The sequence below is a fragment of the Syngnathus floridae genome, chromosome 22, assembly GCF_059516105.1.
Source record: "Syngnathus floridae isolate MCC-2025c chromosome 22, RoL_Sflo_1.0, whole genome shotgun sequence".
NCBI classification, from domain to species: Eukaryota; Metazoa; Chordata; class Actinopteri; order Syngnathiformes; family Syngnathidae; genus Syngnathus; species Syngnathus floridae.
The window spans coordinates 38,356-60,876 of NC_142434.1; the positions used below are offsets into that span (position 1 = coordinate 38,356).

Genomic DNA, 22,521 nt, shown 5'->3' on the forward strand with positions numbered 1-22,521 from the left:
TCCTCATGCAAAGAAAACAGCCTTTATTGCATTTCACATCAATGACGAGGCCGCGGGGATCGTGGCGCCATTGCTACGAGTCTCGGCCCTCTTTGACCATTCTGTCACATGACTCAGTAAAAACATGCGGAGGAAAACAAACACGAGGAACGCAAGAAGAGAAGAACGGAAGTCTGACAAGTTGCCTCCCGCTGACGCGATTATAATTAAAAAAAAAAAAAAAAAAAAACAGTCCAGCGAAATTCTACACCTCCTTGTTTAGTGCTTGGCAAGCTCATTGGACAGCCAGTCGAGACCCTCGTAAAGGCCCGTCCCCTGAGTGGCGCAGGTGGCCTGAACGTACCACTTAAAGAGAGAGAGAGAGCAACAGGGGGGGGGGGGGTCTTTAGAGAACGCCTTTCAAATCAAAACTCGCAAGGCCAACCTCCATACGTACAGTGCGGCTGCGCAAGTCGTTCAGGCCCAGTTTATCGGTGAGTTCGCTGGCGGCCATGGCATTGGGAAGATCCTGCTTGTTGGCAAACACCAGCAGGACAGCATCCCTCAAGTCGTCCTCCTGGATCTGCCAACGCAAGCAACGCGACACGGCTTACACGGCTGGGCACACGACGTCGCCCCGCACGCGCGTTCGGCACACTCACCATCTTTGAGAGTTCATCGGCCGACTCGGCCACTCGCTCTCGGTCGTTGCTGTCCACCACGAAGATCAGACCCTGCGAGTGCAAGGCAGCAAATTCCAAGAGTTTACGGTCCCTTCTCCACCACAGACGTCAAACGGACGACTAGCTTTAGTCTGGTGTGATTGCCCGAGAAGACGATTGGCTGTGTCCGAGATGCGTTAAGAGATCAGTTCCGATAATGTCAGAAGCGCAGCAGAGCAACATTCTGAAAGGGATACTTGATGGCCAACAAATTTGAAATGTTTTCATGTCCAATTACTTGTAAAAAGTCACTTGCTGTCAACTGAAAATGACATCACACGTGCTCAGCAGGTCCTTGACAATGTGGCTTTTGGTATCGACTTGGATTCCCCATACACCACACCAAAAAGCCTCTTCGTGACAATGTGGCCATTTTACAACACTGCCAGGACTTTCACAGTCCTCCCGGGAAATAACATCTGCACGCATGGGCAATGGAGGTTAACTCTGAGTGCGTGCGTGCGTGCGTGTGTTGTGTGTTGTGTGCTGTGTGCGCGTGCATGCGCAACCTGAGTATTCTGGAAGTAGTGTCTCCAGAGAGGTCGAATCTTGTCCTGTCCGCCAACATCCCAAACGGTGAAGCAGATGTTCTTGTATTCCACCGTCTCCACGTTGAAACCTGAAACAGGGGAAAAGCTGGACGTCACCGAGTTGCGGCCTTTCTCCATTTGCAGTTGCACCTGATCTCATTGGGACGGCAGGTGGGCGTCACTTCCTGCAGACTCCAAGTGTGAGGTAGGACAAGCAAAGCGAGCGAACGATCTGACAATCTGTCAGAGCTATGGGCCGTTTTGCTTTAACGTGGAAGGAAGCCGGAGCGCTCGACCAGCTTGACGACGTCAGGCGCGCCTGCTTACCGATGGTCGGAATGGTGGTGACGATCTCTCCTAGCTTGAGTTTGTACAAAATGGTCGTTTTTCCAGCTGCGTCCAAGCCCACTGTCACACACACACACACACACACACACGTACGACGCACACGAGTCAGAAAGTCAGTCTGATGCGCACAAGCGGCACCGGTTCGGAAAGCCCAACAGCTCGCCAGCTAGCGAGTTAGCTCAGTTGAGCTTGTCTTAGCTTAGCGGCACTCACCCATCAGGATTCTCATCTGCTTCTTGCCGAAGAGCCTGGCAAACACCGTGGAGATCGTCAGCCCCATTTTGACACGAGCGTCGCAAGAAGACTTGTCCTCGTCCGGGATGAGATGTTGGGTTTCGGCGAATGGTCCAACCGTGGGCCCGAAACTCGCTGGAAGCTTAGACCTCCTCCTCTTCCTCCTTGCCACGTCCAGGCCAACGCGGAACAAATGACGTCACGAGGCACTGCGAAAACTTTATTTCCCCTTACAGCCTGCACACTTTGCGTGCTCCGAAACCCGGAACATTAAAAACGAGCTCGCGCCACTGCCACAAACGACCTGAGTCGTGTCATTAGGTTTGCCAACCAAAGACAATAAACAAAACATTTAGAGTCGGAAACATGATCCTAGCTACAGATGCCCCTACCTCACTTCCGGCTAAAGACAACATGGCGGCCGTCGCTTGACTTGTAAACCTCCCTCGGCATTCCGTTTCCCGCTTTCAAATGCACGAATTCAAACAGATGACCTGTCTAAACGCGAAAGGACGAACGTCTGCTGAGGCAAGAACGACGGGGCAGTTGGCGGTGATGCTTCGCAAAGTTGAACTTTATTCAAAGTATTTGACTTTTGCTCAACTCGCAGCTGCTATGAGAGCGACACGTTGAATGCGCAGATGTGTCAAATGTCAAAGGATAATTGCTTTGAACGAGACCAGCGTCTGATAATTCATACAGATCTTTACAGACGATTCCAGTGATACAAGTATCACTTGACTGTGGTAAGTATCAATAAAGTTCTACGTCTACGTCATCAGCGTTGGGTGTCGCGGGGAGGGAGGCAATCACAAATTCAGCATGCGTAGTAACGTCAGCGACTCAGCTTCAGACTATGTGCCTTGCCCAGAGGCACCGCAGGCAGGTGCGGCTCTGCAAGAGAGCAGGTTTATTGTTGACTCAGTGTTTGGAAAGCAAAGACCGCAAACAATCCCGCTTCTTCTGCTCGTCACACGCTGCCCTAATCCTTGCAGCGGCCCCGACGGATCCGGTCCGATCACACCGAGGGAGTCCGAGTCATGGAAAAGTTTGCAATGAGTTTCGGGGCTGGCCCCAGCAGGAAGGAGCTTCTGGAAACGCTCGAGTCCCAGAAGAAGCAGCTGGCCCAGTACCAGAGCCGCTTCAAGGATGTGGTCCACGCGTACAAGAGTCTGCTGAAGGAAAAGGAGGCCCTGGAGGCCAGTCTCAAAGTCTTGAGCACGTCTCAGGATGCAGACGTACACGGGCGGCTCTGCGGGCATGTTGTCGTCCAACAGGACTGCGGAGACGGTGCGGAAGCCCAGCCAGCGGCCAAGGACGTGCCAGAGAAAAAGGCGCCAGAAGCCGCACGTACCGACCAAGTAGCGGTGCCTCGGGACGGGGAATCGGAACACGCAAAGGTTCAGTTGAGGAGCCAAGTGGGCACGCTCACCAGTGCGCTGGCCACCGTGACGCAAGAGAAGTCTCGCATGGAGGCCAGCTTCCAGGCCGACAAGCGGCAACTCAAGTTGGAAGTGGACCACCTGCGGGAGCGCCTCGTCGCCACGGGTGCGCAGCAGCAGGCCGAGGTCCGCGACCTGCTGCTGCAGCTGGCGGAGAGCCGCGCTCGCGTCATCACGCAGCAGCACGAGCGCGAGCAGGAACAAAGCGACCAGTTGCAGCAGCTGCAGGAGCTGCAAAAGATCCTGCAGCACGAGCGGGACCTGCGACAGGACGCTGAGCTGCGGCTGCACGAGGCCAACTTCCTGGCGGCGGCGCACGCCGTGGACGGCGGGGCCGAGTCGGTGGTGCTCCTGAGCCAGGCCGGCGAGGAGCGCGAGCAGCCGAGGAGTAAACTGCGTGCCGCCGAGGAGCGACAGAAGCAAGCGGATCCCGGGGCAGAGGGCTTACGACAGGAGCTGAGCCAGCTCAAGAACAGCCACCAGGACCAGATCCAACAGCACAAAGATGAGGTAGGTCTAGCTCAGCTCAGCTCAGCTCAGCTCAGCTCAGCTCGCCTCGCCCTGCTCTGAGCCAAAGCTGCGCAGCGACGTAACGTCAGAGGTGTGTTTGGCGCAGATGTGTCGGGAGGAGGCGCGCGCTCACGCCGCAGAGCTGCGGGTGGGCGCTCTGGAGCAGCGCGTGTCCGAGCTCTCGGACCTTCTGGGTTCTTGCGAGAGGGCGAGGCAGCAAGAGCAGCAGGCGGCTCAAAGGCTTCGAGAAAGGACGGCGCAGTTGGACGCTGAGAACCAAACGCTGGTCTCCAGCAGGTGTCCGGATGACTCCCAGCTGGACCTGAAGGACAAGTTGGAGAAGGTGAAGAAGTTGCTGCTGGCCGCCCAGAAGAACCCGCTCGGCGAGCCGGAACCCGTGCGAGACGCCGCCAGCCAGGAGGAGCTGCGGCAGCTCAAGGATGAGTTGGAGCGCTACAAGCTTCGAGCCAAGGTATCCATCCAGAAAGCCATCTCGGTTGGGTCCCTGTCCCGAGGCCTTCTTGAAAGAGTTTGTGGCAATCGCGGTGCATGGAAGACATGCAAAAACGGCTCAAGGCCTGGCCTACGAGCGCAAGGTTGGCATTCTCGTTGGCCGAATCAGGCAAAATGGGTTGAAATTTGAGCTCGCCGCCGCTAACGTCTACCACAGTAGCTAGCGACCAAAGTGAGCTACATAATTGACGCTGAGGTCTTTCCGTGTAGGCGACGCCAAAGAGCGGCGACAACAACGCTGCCAAGGAGGGCTGCGTGGCCCGCGAGCTGGAAGAGGTCCGTGAGCAGTTGGCCGACCTCAGGGAGAAGTACATCAGCTTGCGCGTGGAGAGCGACAAGGCGGCAGCCGCGCAGCAGCGCCAGCTCCAGGAGCAGCAGCAGCGCGCAGCGGCGCTGCTGCGCTGCCAGCGGCAGGAAGCCGAACGCAACCAGACGCTCCACCGCGACCAGTTGCTGCGTCTGGAGGCTGAGCTGCACAAACAGCGGGAGCGGACCGTGGCTCTGCTGGGCGACAAGGACCGGGAGCTGGAGCTCCTGCGAGCCGCCGCCGCCAAATCCCTGACTGAAGAGGACGTCAGCAGCCAGGAAGCGGAGGAGGAGGGGGGGGGGGAGAGGCAGGCGGACATGATGGCGCGAGCCCTCCGGCAGGCCGCGCCTGCCCAGCCCGCGCTCCTCCTTTACGCCGAGCAGCTGGCCCGAAAGGAAGTGGAGGCGGCGGGCCTGAGGCGGCAGAAGCGCCAGCTGGAGGAGGACATCCGCCGGCTGCATGGCAAACTGGCGGCCGGCGCCCAACGCCATGACGACGAGACGCGCCAACTTCGAGCGCAGCTGGACCAGCTGAACCGCGAGCACAAGCGCGAGGGCTCCAACGTGGAGTACCTGAAGAACGTCATCTACAAGTTCCTGACGCTGCCCGACGCCAGCGGCAGGCAGCAGACGCTCAACGCCATCCTCAGCATCCTTCACTTCAGTCCGCAGGAGAAACATTGTGTCCTCAGGCAGCAGGGGGCGCCATGGTGGAGCAGCCACACCAGATGATCTGTTTGCAAATGAACGTGTCTCTTTTTTTCCCCGCCAATGAGATGGCAATAAATGTTGACTTGTCACCAGTCAATGGGGACTTGATGGATTCCTTTCCTCCAGGTGGTCATTGGAGTACCTGTGCGTGACTTTTCCCACCGCCTTACGTTCACCGACCTGCCGTGCGTGCGTGCGTGCGTCATTGGGCCTCGAGCACGTCTTGCAGGTCTTGGGGCAGCGAGCTCACGATGGTGGCGATCAACGATTCCAGTCGTTTGAAAATGTCATCTCTCGGCTGCCCTCGCTGCCTCGCGGCTTTCATCTGAAAAGCAGGCACAAGTCTGAGCTACTATCAACCGGATCCAAATGTCGCATGCACACCTCATTTGAGGCTGAGGGAGCCTCCCGAGGAGGGCAGCAAAGCGGTCACTCCAACCAGACGTCACCTCGCTCGCTAATAAACAAGCTGCCAATTTGACAAACAGCGTCTATGTCTTTACGTGAAGCGTTGCAAAGGCAGGCAAGGAGGCTATGTACATTTTTTTCCTTTTTCATATATATATATATATATATATATATATATATATATATATATATATATATATATATATATATACATACATACATACATACCTCAAATCAAACTCAAGCTCACCAATTTATCTCGCAGCTTCAGAACCAAATCGACGATCTCCACTTCAGACTTGTCGCGAGACCATCCCGGCAGGTCCTGAGAGACACACACGAGGCTCAGCGTGGGGACCGACGGGGTGCAAAGTGCCGTCACCATGACGATGCTGGCTCACTGCCTCGCAGATGACTTCCAGGTGGAGACGCTCCAGTTTGCCAGTCATCTCTCGGAGCCGCTGGCGGTACCAACCGTCAAAATTGGGAGACTTGAAGAACTTCCTGCGGAGACCGGGTGAGGTGAGATGAGCGAAAGCCGCTCGTCCCTCCCGCCGTGACGGCCGTACCTGTACAGTCCCGTCCGGTCGCCTCGCAGCGTGGAGGTCAGCTGAGGGCCGCCGCGCTCCAGCACGGCCATGAACTCGTCCTGACTGAAGGGGCGAATTTGCGGGGGCGTCTGCGCAAAAATCCCAGATGAGCGCACGGCCAGAACCACACGCCCACGTCGTCACGTGGGGCGGGGCGGGGCTCACCTTCCAGGGCGTGACAGACCTCTGCGGCGGCATCAGGCTGGTCATGTAGCGCTCCTGAAAAAGGCCAAAATCATCCTTCTGTATCGGCGCAGACTCTCCGGGCAAGGGCAAAGCGAGTCATGGCTCTTACCAGCGGGATGATGAAGCTGTGAGTCAGCTCTAAAAAGTGCCTCCTCAAGATGGCGCTCTGCACCTCGGACGGCCTCCGCCTCTGGACGCCCTGCAGAGGAGGAAAGCCGAGCGCCCCCGTTTGACTCCTTCCTGTTGGGAAGCTGCCACCGCGTACCTTCAGCAGACGTTTGATGACCATCTTGTCTTTGAGCAGGAAGCTCTCGTAGGCCGTGAAGAAACCTGCGCAATGGGCACACCGGGAGGGACTCAAGGCGTGCGCCTACTTGGACACAAAGGCACTTGCACGCACGCACGCACTTGCACGCACGCACGCACGCACACACACACACCTGGCTTGGCGTCTGGCGTCTTGAGTTTGGCCACTTTCTTGATCTTGAGCTGCTTCGGGACCTCGCCTGACAGGAGAGCAGAGAAGGCGATGGCGGCGGTCCATCTCAATGCTGCGTCTTTGGGTGCGGCGAAGCAACGCGCGTCATCACCTGACAGCTTGGTGTTCTCTCCCAGTCGCAGGACGTGAGGCCAGCCGTGGAAGGTCTTGATGAAGAACGGGTTGGTCACGCCCAGGATCACGTTGGGCCTGAGCAAGACGGCACGGCTCGGTTACCAACGGGGAGGCCGGCGGCGGCAGCCACTCGTACTCACGGCGCCTGCGTCCTGGTGGTGTATTCTCGGAATTCGCTGTCGTGGACCGTGAAGTAGGGACGGAAATCGCAGCAGAACTTGAGCGGAGCGATGGAGCTGAGGGTGCACGGTGACACGGGTTACAGTGACGAGCGCGCAGCGTGGCCAATCGGGCCGAGCGCAATCCGGCTGGGTACCTGACGAGCGCCAAGACCATTTCCGAGGAGACAGCCGGAGACGGCGCCATGACGACCACCGGCTCGCCCAGCAGCGCCAGTTCCCACAACATCTGCAGATGGATCAGTACCGACTGGAAACACCTGCACGGGTCAGAAGGTCGGCGGACGGACGGATGAATGGATGGATGGATGATGTCGCCAGCGGTAGGCGAGCGGGAAGACAAGAAAGAGGAAGAGCGAGCGACCTGAAGAGGTCCAGCTCGTGCACGGAAGGCAGCGGGGTCGGCACCACCTGGAGAAGTGTAACATCCGCCGTCCAAATGGAGAGCGTCCGGCGCAACGACAGACAATTAAGAGCGGGCGACATAAAGCGGGGCAAATCTGCAGCCGTTCGCTCGCTCGCTCGCTGGGACGCACGGACCGACCACCGTGAACGTGACGGAGGTGCGCGTGCCAGAGAAGAAGCAAAAAAACAAAAAAAAAAAACAAAACGTCTGACCTCCTCAACCGAGTCTCTCGCTGGACTCGCCGCTTTGTCCGTCTGGCACGGAATTCGGACCTGAGGACAAAAATCAAGTCACCAGGAGTGCAAAGCACAGCTCATATAAAACTAGTAACCCTTACCTGCAAGACCACACCCAAGAGTGGGAGGTTAAAGGTCAGTCCAGCAGCCAGGAAAGGCCAGCGGTCCATCTGCTTGCACACTGCGCACAGCGGGGAGGGAGAGAGAGAGAGAGAGAGAGAGAGAGAGAGAGAGAGAGAGAGAGAGAGAGAGAGAGAGAGAGAGAGAGAGAGAGAGAGAGAGAGAGGTGGCAAGATCATCATGGTCACGGCCACCTGTGGGTGCGTGCGTTGACGTCACCTGTTTCCAGGCAGGGCTGAGATTTGGCGAAGAAGTCGGATGCGATGATGCGCAGCACCGAGTAGAAGAGCTGGACGAACGGCAGCCGCGACACCAGAACCAAAGACTGAAAGGCACGTCCACATCACGGCGGATTTGACACGCGCCCATTTCAAAAAGCTCAGCTCGTTCTGCGCATCCGTGTCAAACACGAAGCCAACCGGAGCAGAGGTTGGATATGAATATTCAATTCCTCGCACATTTCTTGACGAGTCCAACCTCAAGTCCTACTTTCTCTATCTCAATACGACGCTACGTCACCTTCTGGAAGTACCCTCGCTTGACCGACACGTCCTTGACTTGCCGGAAGTAGACGTAACCGTAGAAGTGCGACGTTTCGCTCTGAGGGGAGACAAGGCGGCGCCGCTGATTGGTTTGTTTTTCACATTTCTCATCATTCTCGTCGCTTACCTGCAGGGCGGGTGGGGCATCTTGGCCGTAAAGGTCGTGGCACAGTCGGGGACGTCTGCGACCCACAGACTGACGCATCCTGAAGCTGAACTGGGTGTCCCCGATGCATCCTGGGGAACGAAGCCAATGGTGAACTGGCTGGCTTTCGACAGCGCTTTTCTACCTAAGCTAAAGGTGACGGATGCTCGAGCGCGTGTTGCTTGGATCAGGAAGGAGCATGCAGTCCAAGACAAGCTATGGCCACATTTACCAGAGTACGAGTCCGGGAAGGAAAGGTAGCACAGGCTGCTTTTCTGAAGGCGAAACAATCAGTTGGCACATGGCAAGAGCCCTTCAAGCCCCAGGTGACCAGGTGCCATCGACTCACCTCCTTCTCGGTCAGCTTCACGTCAGGTGGGTAAACCAGCTGCAATGAAAACAGCGCATTGCAAGGAAAACCATTAAGTATACATTCACTGGTCGTGCCTGGGAGCAGAACGAGGCAAGATTGCCTCCGGGCTCGTCTCCGAGCTCAACAAGAAACACAAGAACACGTCTCATTGGAAACACATGCCATGCTACCGAAGCTAAGCTAAGAGCCCGAACCTCGATGGCTTGTCCGAGCTCCAGGTCAAAGGTGACCACACACAAACACTCGAGCCACGATGAGAAGCGGGCCCACGGACGTCGCCAACGGTCCGCTTCCTCGCCATCCGGCGGGTTCATGACTACTGACGGAGCAAGCAAGCGCGACCGATGCGTCCGAACCTCCCAGGTTCCAGCTTCCGAGTTTCAGATGACGCAGCGCCCCCCTTTGGACACCACCCGTAACGACAAAAACAGCTCCGACAACCCTTATATTTAAAATAAATTTCATCGAAGCATATTACAAATTTGACAAATAGATGGGTCATCTGTAGCAATACAGTACCAAAAGATAGTGATGAACAACAAATACAGAAAAATATAAAGAGAAAAGGAAAATCTATGCGGTAATAACGTGCTCGGGGCATAAATTGATGACATGAAAAGTATTCAATCAGCGTAAATCTCTATTGTTGCGCCGACGACTTTTCGCTTGGTTTGAGGGATGCCGTGACGTCACCATCGATAAACGGAAACGATATACTAAAAATGCTCAACATTAACAAATAATTGTATCTTATCTCCATGACTTGTCTCTCGTTTCTACGTCCATTGTTCAACCATGGGTTCAACCAATAGATAAATACGTAAAACCAAACGTTGTCCTCGAGCACAAAGTCATCGCAAATGTTTTACTGTGAAAATCCGCCCAGCTGCCTGTTCCGGCCTATAAGAAAGCGGACTCTCGTGCCATCGCGTTCACTTTCCGTCGAGGAGGCGGACAAAGTAGCAGTCAGCATGTCTCTAGATCCGTCCTCGTTCGCGTCCGCCGCGAAGTGCGTGACCCGTCACCTCAACTTGAGCCTGCACGTCGACTTCGAAAGTCGCGTTATCCATGGGACGGTGGCCCTGACGATGGAGGCCCTGGAGGAACGCTTCTCCTCGCTGGTAACGTCGCGTCGCACCCCGATGCTGCTTGGCCTGCAGGCTAGCGGCTTTATTAACAACGCGTGATAGATAATACTTTATCGGTCTGAACTTTGACTGGCAGGCAGGCAGGTTGACTTGGCTTTCTCGCGCAAGGTCATTTAGGAAAAACCTTTTTCATTTTTTAAAACAGACTTGTGGTCAAAAAACGAAGTTCAAAGGTGTGTCAAACAAGTGTAATAACTTAAACCTAACCAGTTTTCATTCACCCAGTGTCATTTTTACACTGTTTTTGCTTACAAAAGTAGTCACACCACAAATCGGTTCTTAAACTCAAAGGGTTTCATATATATACTGCACATAAATCTTTTTCACAGATAAACTGACACTAGAAGTGTTCTTGAAGGTACATGTACTATACATGTAATATATATGTCTTATTTTGCGTCGTCTTTTCTTTATTTCCGATACGTACAAGCCGATCATTACAAGACGGTGACGAATGAAGTCCATAGAAATGGATGCCCAAAATATGACCCATTTGTTAATCGTTGCTGGGCCAGATTAAAAACGATACTGTACTGTGACGATTTATTTTTTGAACGCACATCAGGTGTCAGGCTGGTTTCCCACGTTTTTTTGTTTGTTTTTTTAAATCTGCTGCAGACTCTGGACACCCGAGACCTGAAAATCGCTTCCGTCAGTGCCAACGGGCAGGCGGCCTGTTTCACTACGGGCCCTAAACACTCCTTCAAGGGGACGCCGCTGGAGATTACGCTGCCCTTCGACCTTTCCAGGTGAGCCCTCGCACTTCCGTCGGACGAACGGCTCCCGCGCTGACTACGGAGTGTGTTCAACCGGCGGGCGGACCGATCAGAGGGCAGCACGCCATCGTGGAGGTGACTTACCAGACGTCGCCCACTGCGCCTGCGCTGCAGTGGCTCACGCCCCAACAGACGGCGGGGAAGAAACTTCCGTACCTCTTCAGTCAGTGCCAGGTGAGAGGCCGGCTAGCCAGCCGTTAAGCCTTGCGTCACGGTGCCGGTTGCTTGCTTCACTTCCCCCTCGTCTTGCCTCATAAGCAGCAGCAGCAGCAGCAGCGTCCGGTTTCCTCTGTTGTCATGACGTGGAGGGTTTTTACTTTTTTTTTTGGTGCTGGTGTGCAGGCTCATCACTGCAGGAGTATGCTGCCTTGTCAGGACACTCCGGCCATCAAGCACACGTACTATGCTCAGGTCGGGTTCGCGCGCATGCATGGAGGGAGAAAGCGAGGGAGAGAGTGAGAGGCAGGCAGACAGACAAACAAACCTCGCGGTGTGCGCCGTTGGCAGGTGTCAGTCCCCAAAGACTTGGTGGCAGCCATGAGCGCACTGCCAGACGGTCAGCGCGTGGACCCCGGCGATGCCAATCGCACCATCTTCCGCTTCAGACAGAACGTAAGCTGCCGACGGACAGCTCCTATCTCCAAAAAGTTGACACGTCGCTTTACTGGACTTTTGATTGTTGCGCTTTTGCCTGCGAGCTCAGGTGGCCATGCCGTCCTACCTGATTGCCTTGGTGGTGGGCGCTCTGGAAAGCAGGTATGTTGGAGTGCAGGTGCAGCTCCGGGTTCACACTTGTGACGCGTGCTTTCTTTTTAGGCAAATCGGGCCCCGGTCCAGGGTCTGGTCCGAGGCGGAGTACGTGGACCGAGCGGCGTTTGAGTTCTCTGAGGTGCGTCCCCCGCCGCTCGCTGGCTCGCTGGCTCGCCTGGCCCGCCGCTCGCTAAGCGCCGTAGCACCCTTCAGACGGAGGTCATGTTGAAGACGGCAGAGGACCTGGCCGGCCCTTATGTTTGGGGTCACTACGATATTTTGGTCCTGCCGCCATCCTTTCCGTACGGCGGCATGGAAAACCCTTGCCTCACCTTTGCCACGCCCACGCTACTGGTGAGCACACGCCGTCGGTCTCGCGTGCGCGCTTAGTGGACTTATTTTGGTTATTTTGACATTCTGCGTTGCGCCGGCAGGCTGGAGACAAGTCTCTGTCCAACGTAAGTGGGTCAAACGTCTCATCCCGTCCTCGCTAGTGTGGAAAAGTGTCGAGGTCATCCTATTCCCCGCCGCCAGGTGATCGCTCACGAGATCTCTCACAGCTGGACGGGAAACCTGGTGACCAACGAGACCTGGGAACACTTCTGGTTAGTGGCTCACACGCCGGCCTGCCTGCCAGAACAGGACAGGACAGGACAGGACAGGACAGGACAGGTGTTGATTTTTGGCAGGCTGAACGAGGGTCACACGGTGTACCTGGAGAGGATGATCGGCAGGCGTCTGGAGGGGGAAGCCTTCCGCCAGTTCAAGGCCATGGGCGGCTGGAAGGACCTGCAGGACTCCGTGAGACCCGACGCCGCCTCGACGCCAGCCGCCGTCGTCTTGACGCGTGTGTGTGGCGCGACAGGTTAGCACCTTTGGAGCAACAAACCCCCTGACCAAGCTGATCCCCAGTCTGCGGGACGTGGACCCGGACGACGCCTTCTCCTCCGTCCCGTACGAGAAAGGCTTTGCTCTTCTGTACCACCTGGAGGAACTCCTGGGGGGTCCCGGTAAGTCACTGGCACGACACCACCGTCGCACGCGGCCGGCGGGCACCCGCTCGCTTTCTTTGTGGACGACTTGTCCCGCTTGTCTCCTCCAGAGGTCTTTATGGGCTTCGTCAAATCGTACATCCAGATGTTTGCCTACAGGAGCGTCACCACGGAGCAGTGGAAAGACTTCCTGTTCACATACTTTAAAGACAAGGTGAGGCAGAGCAGAGGAGTGTTTACGTCGGGAGCGAGCTCCAATGCACGGCCTTTTTTTGTCTGGCAGGTCGATGTCCTGAACAAGGTGGACTGGAACGCGTGGATGTTCAGCCCCGGGATGCCGCCGCTCAAGCCGCAGTGAGGATCCTCCAGGCAGGCAGGCCGGCCAACTGGCCGGCCGGCCTTTGAACGCTGCGCTCCCGTGCCACACGTTCTCTCCTTTCTTCTTCTTCTTCTTCCAGCTACGACACCACCCTGGCAGACGCCTGCATCGCTCTTTGTCAACGATGGGTCCAGGTGAGACTCGGGTGGCGCCCCATTCCTTTGTTTGCTTTTCACGCGCAGGCAGGTCAGAGCCCTTTCTCGGTTCTCATTCCAGGCTGGCGAGCGAGACTTGAGCGGCTTCGGCGCCTCAGATGTGGACGAGCTGTCGTCCCACCAGCTGGTGGAGTTCTTGTCTCTTCTTCTGCAGGAGGTAAAACCGGAGCTCCTGCGACAAGGAGTTAGTTGAAGACGGGAAGGCCACACCCGGTGGGCACCTTTGTGAGCGCTTGAGGGAGGGGCCCGCTTGAGTCCACTCTGCTCCCTTTCAGGAGCCGCTCCCTTTGAGCCACGTGAAGAAGATGCAGGAGGTGTACCATCTCAACGCTTGCATGAACTCGGAGGTCCGCTTCAGGTGGGTTGCCCGCCCGCCGGCCAGCATGACGTTCGCCGCGCCCAGACCATCCGCCGTTCTGTGCCCAGGTGGCTGCGACTGTGCGTGCGGTCCCGCTGGGAGGAGGCGGTCCCTGCGGCGTTCCGGATGGCCACCGAGCAGGGCAGAATGAAATTCACGCGTCCGCTTTTCAGGTACGGGAGGGAGCGCCTCGGCGTCGACGCGTCGGGTGACGGGACGGCCGTTTTGCCTCCTACAGGGAGCTGTTCAACTTTGAAAAGTACCGGGAGGAAGCCGTGCGAGTGTTCCTCAATCACCGGGCCGCCATGCACCCGGTGACCTCCGGACTGGTGGCCAAAGACCTGAAGGTGTCAGCGGAGCAGTAGAACAGCCACACTAGTAGCAGCCAATAAAGAAGGGCTTTGGTGTGAAAAGTGCCGCTGTCTTGATTTGCCTTTTGAAACAGGAAGTTGCACTTTGGTGGTGGCGAAAGGGGAGTGATGACACTCACTTAGCGTATTGGTTGGTAGCTGTGGTAAGAGAAGTGTCCTTTGATATGTAACGCCTTGGGTCAACTCTTCTCTTTCTTCATTTGGGGTCAACTGTTCCTTTTTAGCGGAGTTCCATCCAAGGCTTGCGCTTTGAAAAGCCGTGCTCTCCGCGAAGGGGTGTCTGGAAGGAGGAGACGTTTTAGAAGGACAAAGACTTGCGGTCGGTCGGTCGATGGGTCGGTCACCTGGCGCACGCCGACCTTGTTTTGAGAGCGGGCGGCTCAGGGCCGGTCCTAGCTGAGCCTTTGCTCCTCCAGCAGCGGCACCAAGGCCTTCCTGCGCTCAAGCACCTCCAGCATCTCTTCCAGGATGGCGCGCTCCTGCAGCAGCTCCCGGTCACCCTTCAGTCGGTCTGTCGCAAGGAAAGGCGGCAGCGTAGCGTGCCGGGCGCTTGGGGCGCCGCTTTCACCCGGCCGGCCAGCATTGTGGTTCAACTCACCGTCCAGCATCATCCGCTCGCGAAGCTCCTGCTGGAGTCGGCTCTGTTGGTCTTCCAGCTGCAGTTCCCGCGCGCTGAAGCGGCAAAAGTCACAATCGCAACAAAGCTGCCCGCCCGCCCGCCGTCGTGGCTCACGTACTAAATGCCGAGCTCCGACTCGTATCGGGCCAGGGCGTTCTTCTGCTGGACCAATTGGAACCAAAGCTGCATGAAGCTGCTTTTGTCGTCACCGCACGCTCCTGCGCACAGCACACACGCACACAACATCGTGTTTCGTTGTTTTGCCATGAGACAGACGTCGTTTGTTGACGTCTCTCGTGGGCAAGGCTCTTGCCCGGCCGGCGGCTCGGTCTGGGGAGTTGCGCTCTGCTGGCGTCGGCAGACATCACATTGAGATGCTGAGTGTGTGCGCATGTTTAGCTCCCCAAAATGCAATTGATTTGAAAGGCTGCACCCAAAAAAAAAAAAAAAAAATGAAGCTGGTAGCAATCACCTCGGAGACTTTGCTCCAGAGCCACTCCTTGGGCCTCCAGACGTCGCTGCTCCTCCTCCACCAGCTGGAGCTGCCACTGGATCAGCTGAAGAACAAAAGAAAAGGTCAAGCGTTCTGTGCGGGCGGGGAATCCTCGCTCGCCAGTGCCTCCGTCCGCCCGCCCACCCGCCCGCCGCGCCCTAACCCACCTGAGCTCGGCGTAGCCTCTCGAGTTGCCGCCGCTTGGCTCGTCGGCGGCCGCTCCTCTCCGGCCGACGGCGCTCCGTCGGCCGAGGTGCCTCGTCCGGGCGGAACAGGCTCTCGGGCACGCTGAGGCTGGACGGCTCCCGGGGACGGACCAGAACGCCTGCCACCTCGGTGGCACAGGACGAGCGGCCGTCCGAGTCCGGGGGAGGGTGGCGCCGTGGCCGACGCTCCTGCCAAAACGTATTTGTTTTTTGTGAGCTTCGGCAAGTGGCGGTGAGCACACGCGCGGTCTTCCTACCCTGACCTTGGGAAACGCTGGCCTGAAGGCCAGAGCGTGGGGAACGTAGGCAGGCTGAGGACGAGCAAAGCCGTCAGCGTCCGAGACGGGCTGGGGATGAGCGCGAGCGCCGTGCTTTACCTGCGCCACCGCCGCCGCCACGTCCCGCTCTCTGATGCAAAGTTTCTCCAAGCGAGTTGCCATGTCCAGGGTCTCCAGATGCAGCTGCAAACAGCCAAAGAAAGCGGCCATTTCACCAGTGAGCGTCAAAATGCCCTATTGTCACGCTTCTTACGTTGTTGCGGGCTTCCGGCGAGCATTTGCGCTGCGCGGTCCACCAGCCAGCGTCGTGCGTGTGATGAAGGAGTGGCTCTGCTGGGTGGGGGGGCAAACCATGACATGGCTGTGGTGCTTTAGTCAACTCCATCGGCGGTGGCACACCGGAAGAGTGACGTCCCGCAGCAACACGGTACCTGGTCGGCCAGCCTCTTTGGTCTTGGCCCCGGTCCTGGAAAACACAGCCTTCCACAGCGCCCTGGCCCCGCCCCCTTCCGCTTGCCGTTCGACATGTTGGCAATGGCCATTGGATTCTTCGGGCCACGGCCCCTCAACACATTCCGCAAGCGGAGCTTCTTTCTCCGAGGGGGATGGCCAACGCACGGAGGAGGCGGAGTCCACCTTGGTGACGAAAGAAGCGGTGGAGGGCGTGTCGCGCCAGGCCGGAGTCTCACCCGGCGCCGCTGTGCCGGTGTCTGCCCAGAGCAATTCATTTAATGAATGAATGAAAGAAAGAAAGAAATATTGCCCAACGGCGGCCCAAATGTCTTGGCACTGACCGTCGCTGGATTCTTCCTCACTGACTGGCTGGTCTTCCTCTCGGTCCTCCTCTTCCTGGCAACCCGTCAGCCGCAGGCCGTCCTCAAGAGCCTCCTCCCACGCCGCTTGGTACGTCGGCGAGACCGGAGTGTCTGCCTCTGAACTGAAGGCAGAGCAGGTGTGCGCAGGTATGCAGCCATTTTCTTTTCTTTTGACAGTCACCTCAAAGTCTGGTCGTCTGTGCTCAGGTTGAAACAGGCCAGGAACTCCTCAGAGATCTCCTCTTCAGAGATCTCCTCGGCCTCCAGGCGCTCCGCCTTGTCGTTCTCCAACTCGATTCGCTCCGGCGTGAGTGAAAAAACTGCGCAGGTCAGACAGGAGTCATTCCGGGGTGCCAAGGCCTTGGGGTTAAGGTTGAGCTCCTTGAGCTCACCTGACAAGCGGCGATGCTCTGTTGCCACGGAAGAGTCTCCAGATGACAGCAGCAGTGACGTCTGCCACAGAGAAAGGCCGTTTTCAAATCCCGCGTCACGGGCTACTTTGTCACATGCAAAGAACGTTTGGGCTTGTTTTCCTGTCCCGCCCCGCCCCGCCCCCCGTATTCAGCGCTTCAATGTGCGCTTACACAAGATGGCCGCTGAGTTCTGTCGCACGACACCATTCGGTCGGGCTTTGGCGCCGACGGACCGGCACAAGCGGACGGCTCGCATTGCCGCGGACACGAAAACTTTCCTGAGAAGGACACACAAATCAGGTCAATCACGTCAACAAACAAGCACTGCCCCAAAAAGTGTGGAAGCGCCCCGAAGCCCGACCTTTGACCCGTTCACATGCTCACCGGTGGCGGCGTGGAATCGGTAGGCGGCAATTCTGAGCGTGCTCCGACACACGTGGCACGCGAAGCAGCTTCGGTGAAAGAAATGCCCTTCGGCGCTCAGACGCTCCATCACGTAAACTTTTTGGCGGCAGAAGAAACACACGTCGCTGGCGCAGGCCGTCTACAGACATGTGCGTGCGCGCGCACACACACACACACACACACGCACGCACACACACATACACACTTGTGGTTAAGCACAGACGCAGGCCTTGGAGGGGAGGAGGTGGGCGCATTTCTACCGGATGCCGGCGGTCAGCCACGGGCAGAGAGTCCGCTTTCTGCTCGGAGCCCAGCATCCGCTGGCCCTGATGTCAAACACGACACGTTCCAAGACTGACAGGGACAGGCACGCGCCCAAAGAACGTACCAAAGAAGAGGAGGAGGAGGAGGAGGAGGACCCATGGCCCAGTTTGGCCTGCAGCAGGCGGGCCATCAAACGGACACGGGGGCCGGGAGCCTCGGCGATGGCGTCGTCAGCGGCCGGCTCGTGCCACTGGACGGACATGCAAAAGCTAAGGTCTTTTGTTTGCACCGTGTGACGTTAGACAGTACGCGGGCAAGAAACAACAGTTTTTTGAGTCGTCACACGCTGCGGTGGAAAAAAAGAAAAAGTCACCCGCTGTTGGTCTCTGTGGCACCGTTGGCTCGGCCGGCTCCTCTGCTCCTGAGGAGGAGACGACGCGCGCTCAGAGGTGTCGCTGCCGGCAAAAGCCTGGAAACGGACGGCGTTGCTAGTACCTTTGACATTTGCTGCCGTGACAGATCGAGTCCAAGTCGGCTCAGGAGGGAGGCCGGGGTCACCGAGGCCGCTCGGACCTGCGAATCCTGGGACAGCCAGACTGCAGACGGGCGCAGCGGTGACGCGGCAAAATGGCTCTGCCGCCTCTCGGATTCCTCGCCTATGGCTCCTACACCAACCATCCGAACAATTGAACGAGTGAGATTCCGAGCGCTGCCTTTGTTGAATGGAGCGGGCGGGCCGCAAACAAGTGAGCGGGGTGAGGACATGGGCCAGCACAGCAGCACATTGTGGACAACCTTTTGCTTTTGGTCTCACCCAAAGAAGGCGGGCCATCCCTTAGCAGCTGGTAGAGTTGACTGAGGTACATGACCATGGACAGCGCGTCCGGTTCTGCTGCCGAAGTCATCTCTTCCACCGTCATCAGCGGCGAAATTCCCAACTCTCGCTCGCACACGTCAAACGCCAAGCCAACGTTGTGGTGGTGCGCCGCGGGGTTCAGCGACTCAAAGTCTCTGCGGACGCACCATGGTGAGTCATTTGAACGGCACGAGATTTCCCCCCCCCCCCGATTTCCTTACATGAGTTGGGGTCTGTGCCGGTGGAGCAGGGCGCAGAGAGCCAAGCCGCTCTTCCACGACGCCGTCAGGTCGCTGACGGCGACGCCGGGGTAACCCGCCGTCTGCAGCCGACACCAAGCCAGAAGCCGATTGGACTCGGAGAGTGACTCTGGTCAGAGCCGAAACACACACAACGGTGACGCCTACCGTCCGCCGCCAGAGCACAAATGCAAACGGAGGGGAGACTCACCCGGTATTGGCGGCGGTGGTGATGCTCCCACCATTTCCGGCTCTTGTCCCGCGTTCTCCTCCGTGTCGAGCAAATGTCTCACCTGAACACGGAGCGGATGACGTCAAGCTCGCTGAAGCGTTTGTTTGCTTGTTTGTCCGTGTTCTCATTCAAGTACTTGATCAGGTGTGACGCTCAGGCAGATGTTGACGTAGCGACTCGACGGGTCCAGAGAGTACGAAGAAAAGTTCTTCTGCATGTTTTCAGGCGTGGTCTGAGCCAAGAAACGGTACAGACTCTCTCTGCAAACAGACAGGCGTCACATCAAGGCAGACGGACGGACAAGCAAGCAAGCAAGCAGGCAGGCAGGCAGGCAGGCAGGCAGGCAGGCGGGCAGGCGGGCAGGCAGGCAGGCAGGCAGGCGGGCGGGCAGGCAGGCAGGCAGGCAGGCAGGCAGGCAGGCAGGCAGGCAGGACACCTCTCAGCCAGGAGGTCCAGGGGAAAATCTCCTTGGCACCACCGACGAATCATCCAAGACGCGTCCAGGGCGGCCAGGAAGCCGCGGGCGACGCCCGTTCCCATCGGCCAAAAGGGCTGCCGACAGAGACGGACGGACGGGTAGTGCGGCTCCGCCCCGGGGCCCAGCCCCCGGCCCAGCCCCCAGCGCAGCCCCCGGCCCGGCCTACCTCTAGCAAGCTGTCCCCCACCAGCGTGACCAGCAGTCGGTGCCCTCGACGCCGGCGGACCATGGCGGCGTTCTCCGACGCGTACATGGACGTGAAGTCAAACATGGCCACGTCCGGGCGGCCGTAGTGGTTGATGGCAAAGTCCAGAGACGGAAGCTGCCCGTCGGTGGAGAAGTCGGCGGCCGTGCGGGCAAAGGCCTGCAAAGCCTTCTGGTCCACGTTATTTCGAGAGAGGAGCAGCTCCGTGTCGGCAAAGTCCTGGCAAACAACCAAAGACCCAAAGGCAAACGTTGAAGTGAATGGCATCAGACAGAGACGAGGAATGCAACGGCTTGCGCCACCTGTAAAATGACTCCTTTGTGGAGCAGGCTGCGTTTCTTGGCCGTCATGACAAAGTAGTGCGTGTCGTCTTTGTAGTACACCAGGTTCTCCAGGTCCACGCCTGCCATACATTGCTCACCATTTTACTGTGCTGCCGTCAGAATGAAACCCCAAACAGGCCTCAGACTCGGAGCGAGAAGGGTTCTTACCGGTTTGCTGCCGGAGGTCCTGGAAGAACCGCTGGTTGAAGATGGACGCCACGCCGCCGATCTCCTGCACTCTGGCCTCGGCGCGAGTGTTTCGGTTTTTGAAATTAGCGGTGATGGCGATGGCCAGCTTGCCGCGGAACTCTTTGCGCCGAAAACCTGCGGGCACAGGGCGTGGCTTGTGGCCGGGTTCTCACCTTTGCTCACATTTGGCAGCGGCGGCGCAACGCACCGGGCAAAGTGTTCCTGCGACCGTCCGCTCCCACGATGACGTCAAACTGCAGCCGATTGACGGCGTGGGACTTTGGCCATGCCTCCAGCGTCCAGCCCACCCCTGGAAAGAGACGGGAAGCCCGCCCGACTGACGTCAACCGACGGAATCGGGAACGCAGGCGCCCAAGCCGCGAGAGACGAGGGCACGGACGGGCCGGGAGTTTGTCTCACCGCCCGGGCGCTGGTCAACAGGCGGCTCCAGCACGCCCTTAAACTCCACGTTGACGTAAACTTCCACGCCGAGCAGCAGCGCCACCTTGAGTAGAACCAGCTGAAGTTGACGAATACCTGCGCACGCCAAAGAGCTGAGGGCAAAGCGGCGGCGCCACCGCCACGGGAAAGCGAGCGCCCGGAGGCGGCACAGCGGCGACTCGCTCACTGATGTGGTCGATGGAGCCGGCGCAGAACTTCCCGTAGAACTTCTTGGCGCCGAGTCCCCGCAGGTCGTGGATGGCGAAGGGCCAGAGGTGGAGCACGTTGTTCCTGGAAAAGGCGTCCCTCTTCTCCAGGACCACCACGCGAGCGCCCAGGAAGCTCAACTCCACCGCCGCGCGCAGGCCGCAGGGCCCCGCCCCGATCACGGCGCACTAGCCAACAGCAGTCACGGCATCGTCACACGGCACGGGTTTGCCCGCCTGCCCGCCCACTTGCTCGGGGTTTGTGGGACGTACCGTGGCGTCGCGGCAGGCTCGGTTCTGCAGGTATTCCTGCCGGGAAGCCCGGCGCTCCAGCTTGCTCCACAAGGCGTTGGCCTTCCAATACGCCAGACGCCGTCTGATGGCCCGGTAGAGCGGATGCTCGTTGCCGCGCCGATCGGCGTCCAGGTCCAGGTGCAGGTGCTCGCATAGTTGGCGGAAGGAATGTAGCGCCACCCTGCAGGTGGACGCTGAAACAAACTCATCAAACAACACCTGAGCCTTTTCCCGCCGCGACTCGTTTCCCATGGCGAGAGAAAGGAGCGCGGGAGGGAGGACCAAGGTGGCGAGGACGGCCACCACAGAACGGAGGCTTTACGTCACAGAAGGAAGGAAGGAAGGAAGGAAGGAAGGAAGGAAGGAAGGAAGGAAGGAAGGAAGGAAGGAAGGAAGGAAGGAAGGAAGGAAGGAAGAAAGGAAGGAAGGAGTGGACAGGTGGCTCCTCCGACCTTTACAAGCGGTTTGACACAAATATGGCGATTTCTCCTTGGAGAGTGAAAACAAGCGCAAATGCAACAAAAACAAGTGCGCTCACGTCTCCGGGGCTGCTTGTGAACATCTTGAAATCCAGGTCGCCCTGCAGACTGCGGCGCTAATCTGTGCGCGTAAACGAGCTTAAGATGAGCTGCAGGCAGGCTGTCTACTTGTAGCGCTCCGCCACTTGCACCAACAAAAAGAGAAACAGCCAGCGTCTCGATTCACATGGCGCTGTCTCACCTGCAGCCGAGCGAGCGAGACCTCAAGTCTCACGAGATGCCGCCCGTAAACCTCTGCCTGTTAGGGTTTACAGATGATCTTGATCGTGTGATTATGTTAGAATGTAACCTGTAATAAATAACCGAGCTTGTCCCGTCCTACACAACGTCGTAAAACACCCCCTGCTATGCTTTGACTGCCCACTTTGACGTTTGGCTTGCAATTCTTGGAAGTCACTCTTGCTGTTGTTGGGCTCCCCGACGGTTCCAACCACTGCAGGTAGATGGCGCTGAGTCCGTTCTGCAAGCGAGAGAGCGGACAATGAAACGGCGGAGACTAGCCACTAGATGGCGCTAAGCTGCTACTCCATCGCAACTCGGCAAAAATGCAACGAAATCTATGTTTACATGGAGGAGGATTATTATACAGGTGCTCAAGGGCGATCGATATAGTTTGACAACGTTCATAGGTACTTTTCTTGAATCGATTTGGTATCTCAATCTCCAAAGAAGAGGAAAAGACCCAATGACTAAAAAGTGTTTCACTTGTTTTCCCCTAAAAGAACCAAATATGACTTGGAGTGTGTCACCTGTTGGAAATGAACCTGGTGGAGACATTTCCCTTTGACCACAACGTGTTCACACTTGGTCATTTTGTCAACGTATTGAGCGACGTGTCTGTCGAAAACGTCTTTGCTGGCTCGCAGGTTGCCCCGGTTCGGCTCGGCACGTCGTCGTCTTTGCTAGTTGTCGATGCTTCAGCGTTCTCTCTCAAGCGAACGCGCAAGCAGCAACGCCTGCCTGCCTGGTGCGCTCATTAGCGCAGGTGGTAGCCGTACGGAAGC

The 22,521-nt window shown here is 57.6% G+C and overlaps 4 protein-coding genes and 1 pseudogene across 13 annotated transcripts; 2 read left to right on the top strand and 3 right to left on the bottom strand.

Annotated features, from left to right (window-relative positions):
* Window positions 1-6: 6 nt before the first annotated feature.
* LOC148378920 (ADP-ribosylation factor 4) lies at window positions 7-2,183 on the bottom strand. The gene is made up of 6 exons (XM_088367355.1): window positions 1,793-2,183; window positions 1,559-1,639; window positions 1,211-1,320; window positions 642-713; window positions 437-562; window positions 7-345 (listed from the first exon to the last, which is right to left on the bottom strand). The coding sequence occupies exons 1-6, from the start codon at window positions 1,857-1,859 to the stop codon at window positions 259-261; spliced, it is 543 nt and encodes a 180-aa protein (XP_088223481.1). The 5' UTR covers window positions 1,860-2,183; the 3' UTR covers window positions 7-258.
* On the top strand, window positions 1,821-5,392 carry gcc1 (GRIP and coiled-coil domain containing 1). Of its 2 annotated transcripts, XM_088367198.1 has the most exons (4): window positions 1,825-2,559; window positions 2,809-3,765; window positions 3,872-4,237; window positions 4,489-5,392. In XM_088367198.1, the coding sequence occupies exons 2-4, from the start codon at window positions 2,854-2,856 to the stop codon at window positions 5,314-5,316; spliced, it is 2,106 nt and encodes a 701-aa protein (XP_088223324.1). In that variant the 5' UTR covers window positions 1,825-2,559; window positions 2,809-2,853; the 3' UTR covers window positions 5,317-5,392. The 2 variants fall into 2 exon arrangements, with proteins under 2 accessions (XP_088223325.1, XP_088223324.1); XM_088367199.1 differs by having other exon boundaries at window positions 1,821-3,765.
* Window positions 2,360-14,527, bottom strand: dennd6b (DENN/MADD domain containing 6B). Of its 8 annotated transcripts, none has more exons than XR_015855435.1 (24): window positions 14,382-14,527; window positions 12,482-14,302; window positions 11,739-12,397; window positions 11,502-11,651; window positions 9,288-11,306; window positions 9,070-9,108; window positions 8,953-8,995; window positions 8,703-8,812; window positions 8,553-8,633; window positions 8,253-8,358; window positions 8,015-8,094; window positions 7,890-7,949; window positions 7,636-7,682; window positions 7,409-7,531; window positions 7,233-7,328; window positions 6,920-7,167; window positions 6,745-6,809; window positions 6,589-6,678; window positions 6,459-6,512; window positions 6,273-6,382; window positions 6,105-6,207; window positions 5,954-6,028; window positions 5,158-5,620; window positions 2,360-2,707 (listed from the first exon to the last, which is right to left on the bottom strand). XR_015855435.1 is itself a non-coding variant. In XM_088367240.1 (24 exons), the coding sequence occupies exons 5-23, from the start codon at window positions 9,405-9,407 to the stop codon at window positions 5,498-5,500; spliced, it is 1,773 nt and encodes a 590-aa protein (XP_088223366.1). In that variant the 5' UTR covers window positions 9,408-11,306; window positions 11,502-11,651; window positions 11,739-12,397; window positions 12,482-14,302; window positions 14,382-14,527; the 3' UTR covers window positions 2,360-2,707; window positions 5,476-5,497. The 8 variants fall into 8 exon arrangements, 7 of the variants coding, with proteins under 7 accessions (XP_088223366.1, XP_088223367.1, XP_088223365.1 ...); XM_088367240.1 differs by having other exon boundaries at window positions 5,476-5,620; XM_088367241.1 differs by lacking the exon at window positions 2,360-2,707 and adding an exon at window positions 3,949-4,087 and having other exon boundaries at window positions 5,476-5,620.
* lta4h (leukotriene A4 hydrolase) lies at window positions 10,004-14,064 on the top strand. Its single transcript, XM_088367200.1, has 19 exons — window positions 10,004-10,214; window positions 10,860-10,990; window positions 11,071-11,191; window positions 11,360-11,428; window positions 11,525-11,629; window positions 11,721-11,773; window positions 11,834-11,906; window positions 11,981-12,121; window positions 12,202-12,225; window positions 12,302-12,372; window positions 12,457-12,568; window positions 12,633-12,777; window positions 12,870-12,973; window positions 13,043-13,113; window positions 13,218-13,272; window positions 13,355-13,450; window positions 13,569-13,651; window positions 13,720-13,824; window positions 13,890-14,064. Exons 1-19 carry the CDS (start codon window positions 10,065-10,067, stop codon window positions 14,014-14,016), a joined length of 1,836 nt encoding a protein of 611 aa, XP_088223326.1. The 5' UTR covers window positions 10,004-10,064; the 3' UTR covers window positions 14,017-14,064.
* On the bottom strand, window positions 14,229-22,503 carry LOC148378924 (protein-methionine sulfoxide oxidase mical3a-like; annotated as a pseudogene). The gene is made up of 32 exons (XR_015855538.1): window positions 22,267-22,503; window positions 21,699-21,977; window positions 20,958-21,578; window positions 20,666-20,873; window positions 20,458-20,574; window positions 20,017-20,347; window positions 19,828-19,928; window positions 19,487-19,744; window positions 19,279-19,394; window positions 18,979-19,102; window positions 18,822-18,903; window positions 18,593-18,740; window positions 18,330-18,526; window positions 18,011-18,180; window positions 17,889-17,936; window positions 17,640-17,765; window positions 17,512-17,577; window positions 17,231-17,390; window positions 17,018-17,124; window positions 16,826-16,886; window positions 16,615-16,753; window positions 16,413-16,555; window positions 16,050-16,328; window positions 15,872-15,951; window positions 15,718-15,801; window positions 15,604-15,651; window positions 15,302-15,529; window positions 15,114-15,198; window positions 14,760-14,842; window positions 14,621-14,694; window positions 14,382-14,485; window positions 14,229-14,302 (listed from the first exon to the last, which is right to left on the bottom strand). The product of XR_015855538.1 is annotated as a protein-methionine sulfoxide oxidase mical3a-like (transcript).
* Between the last annotated feature and the right edge of the window lie 18 nt (window positions 22,504-22,521).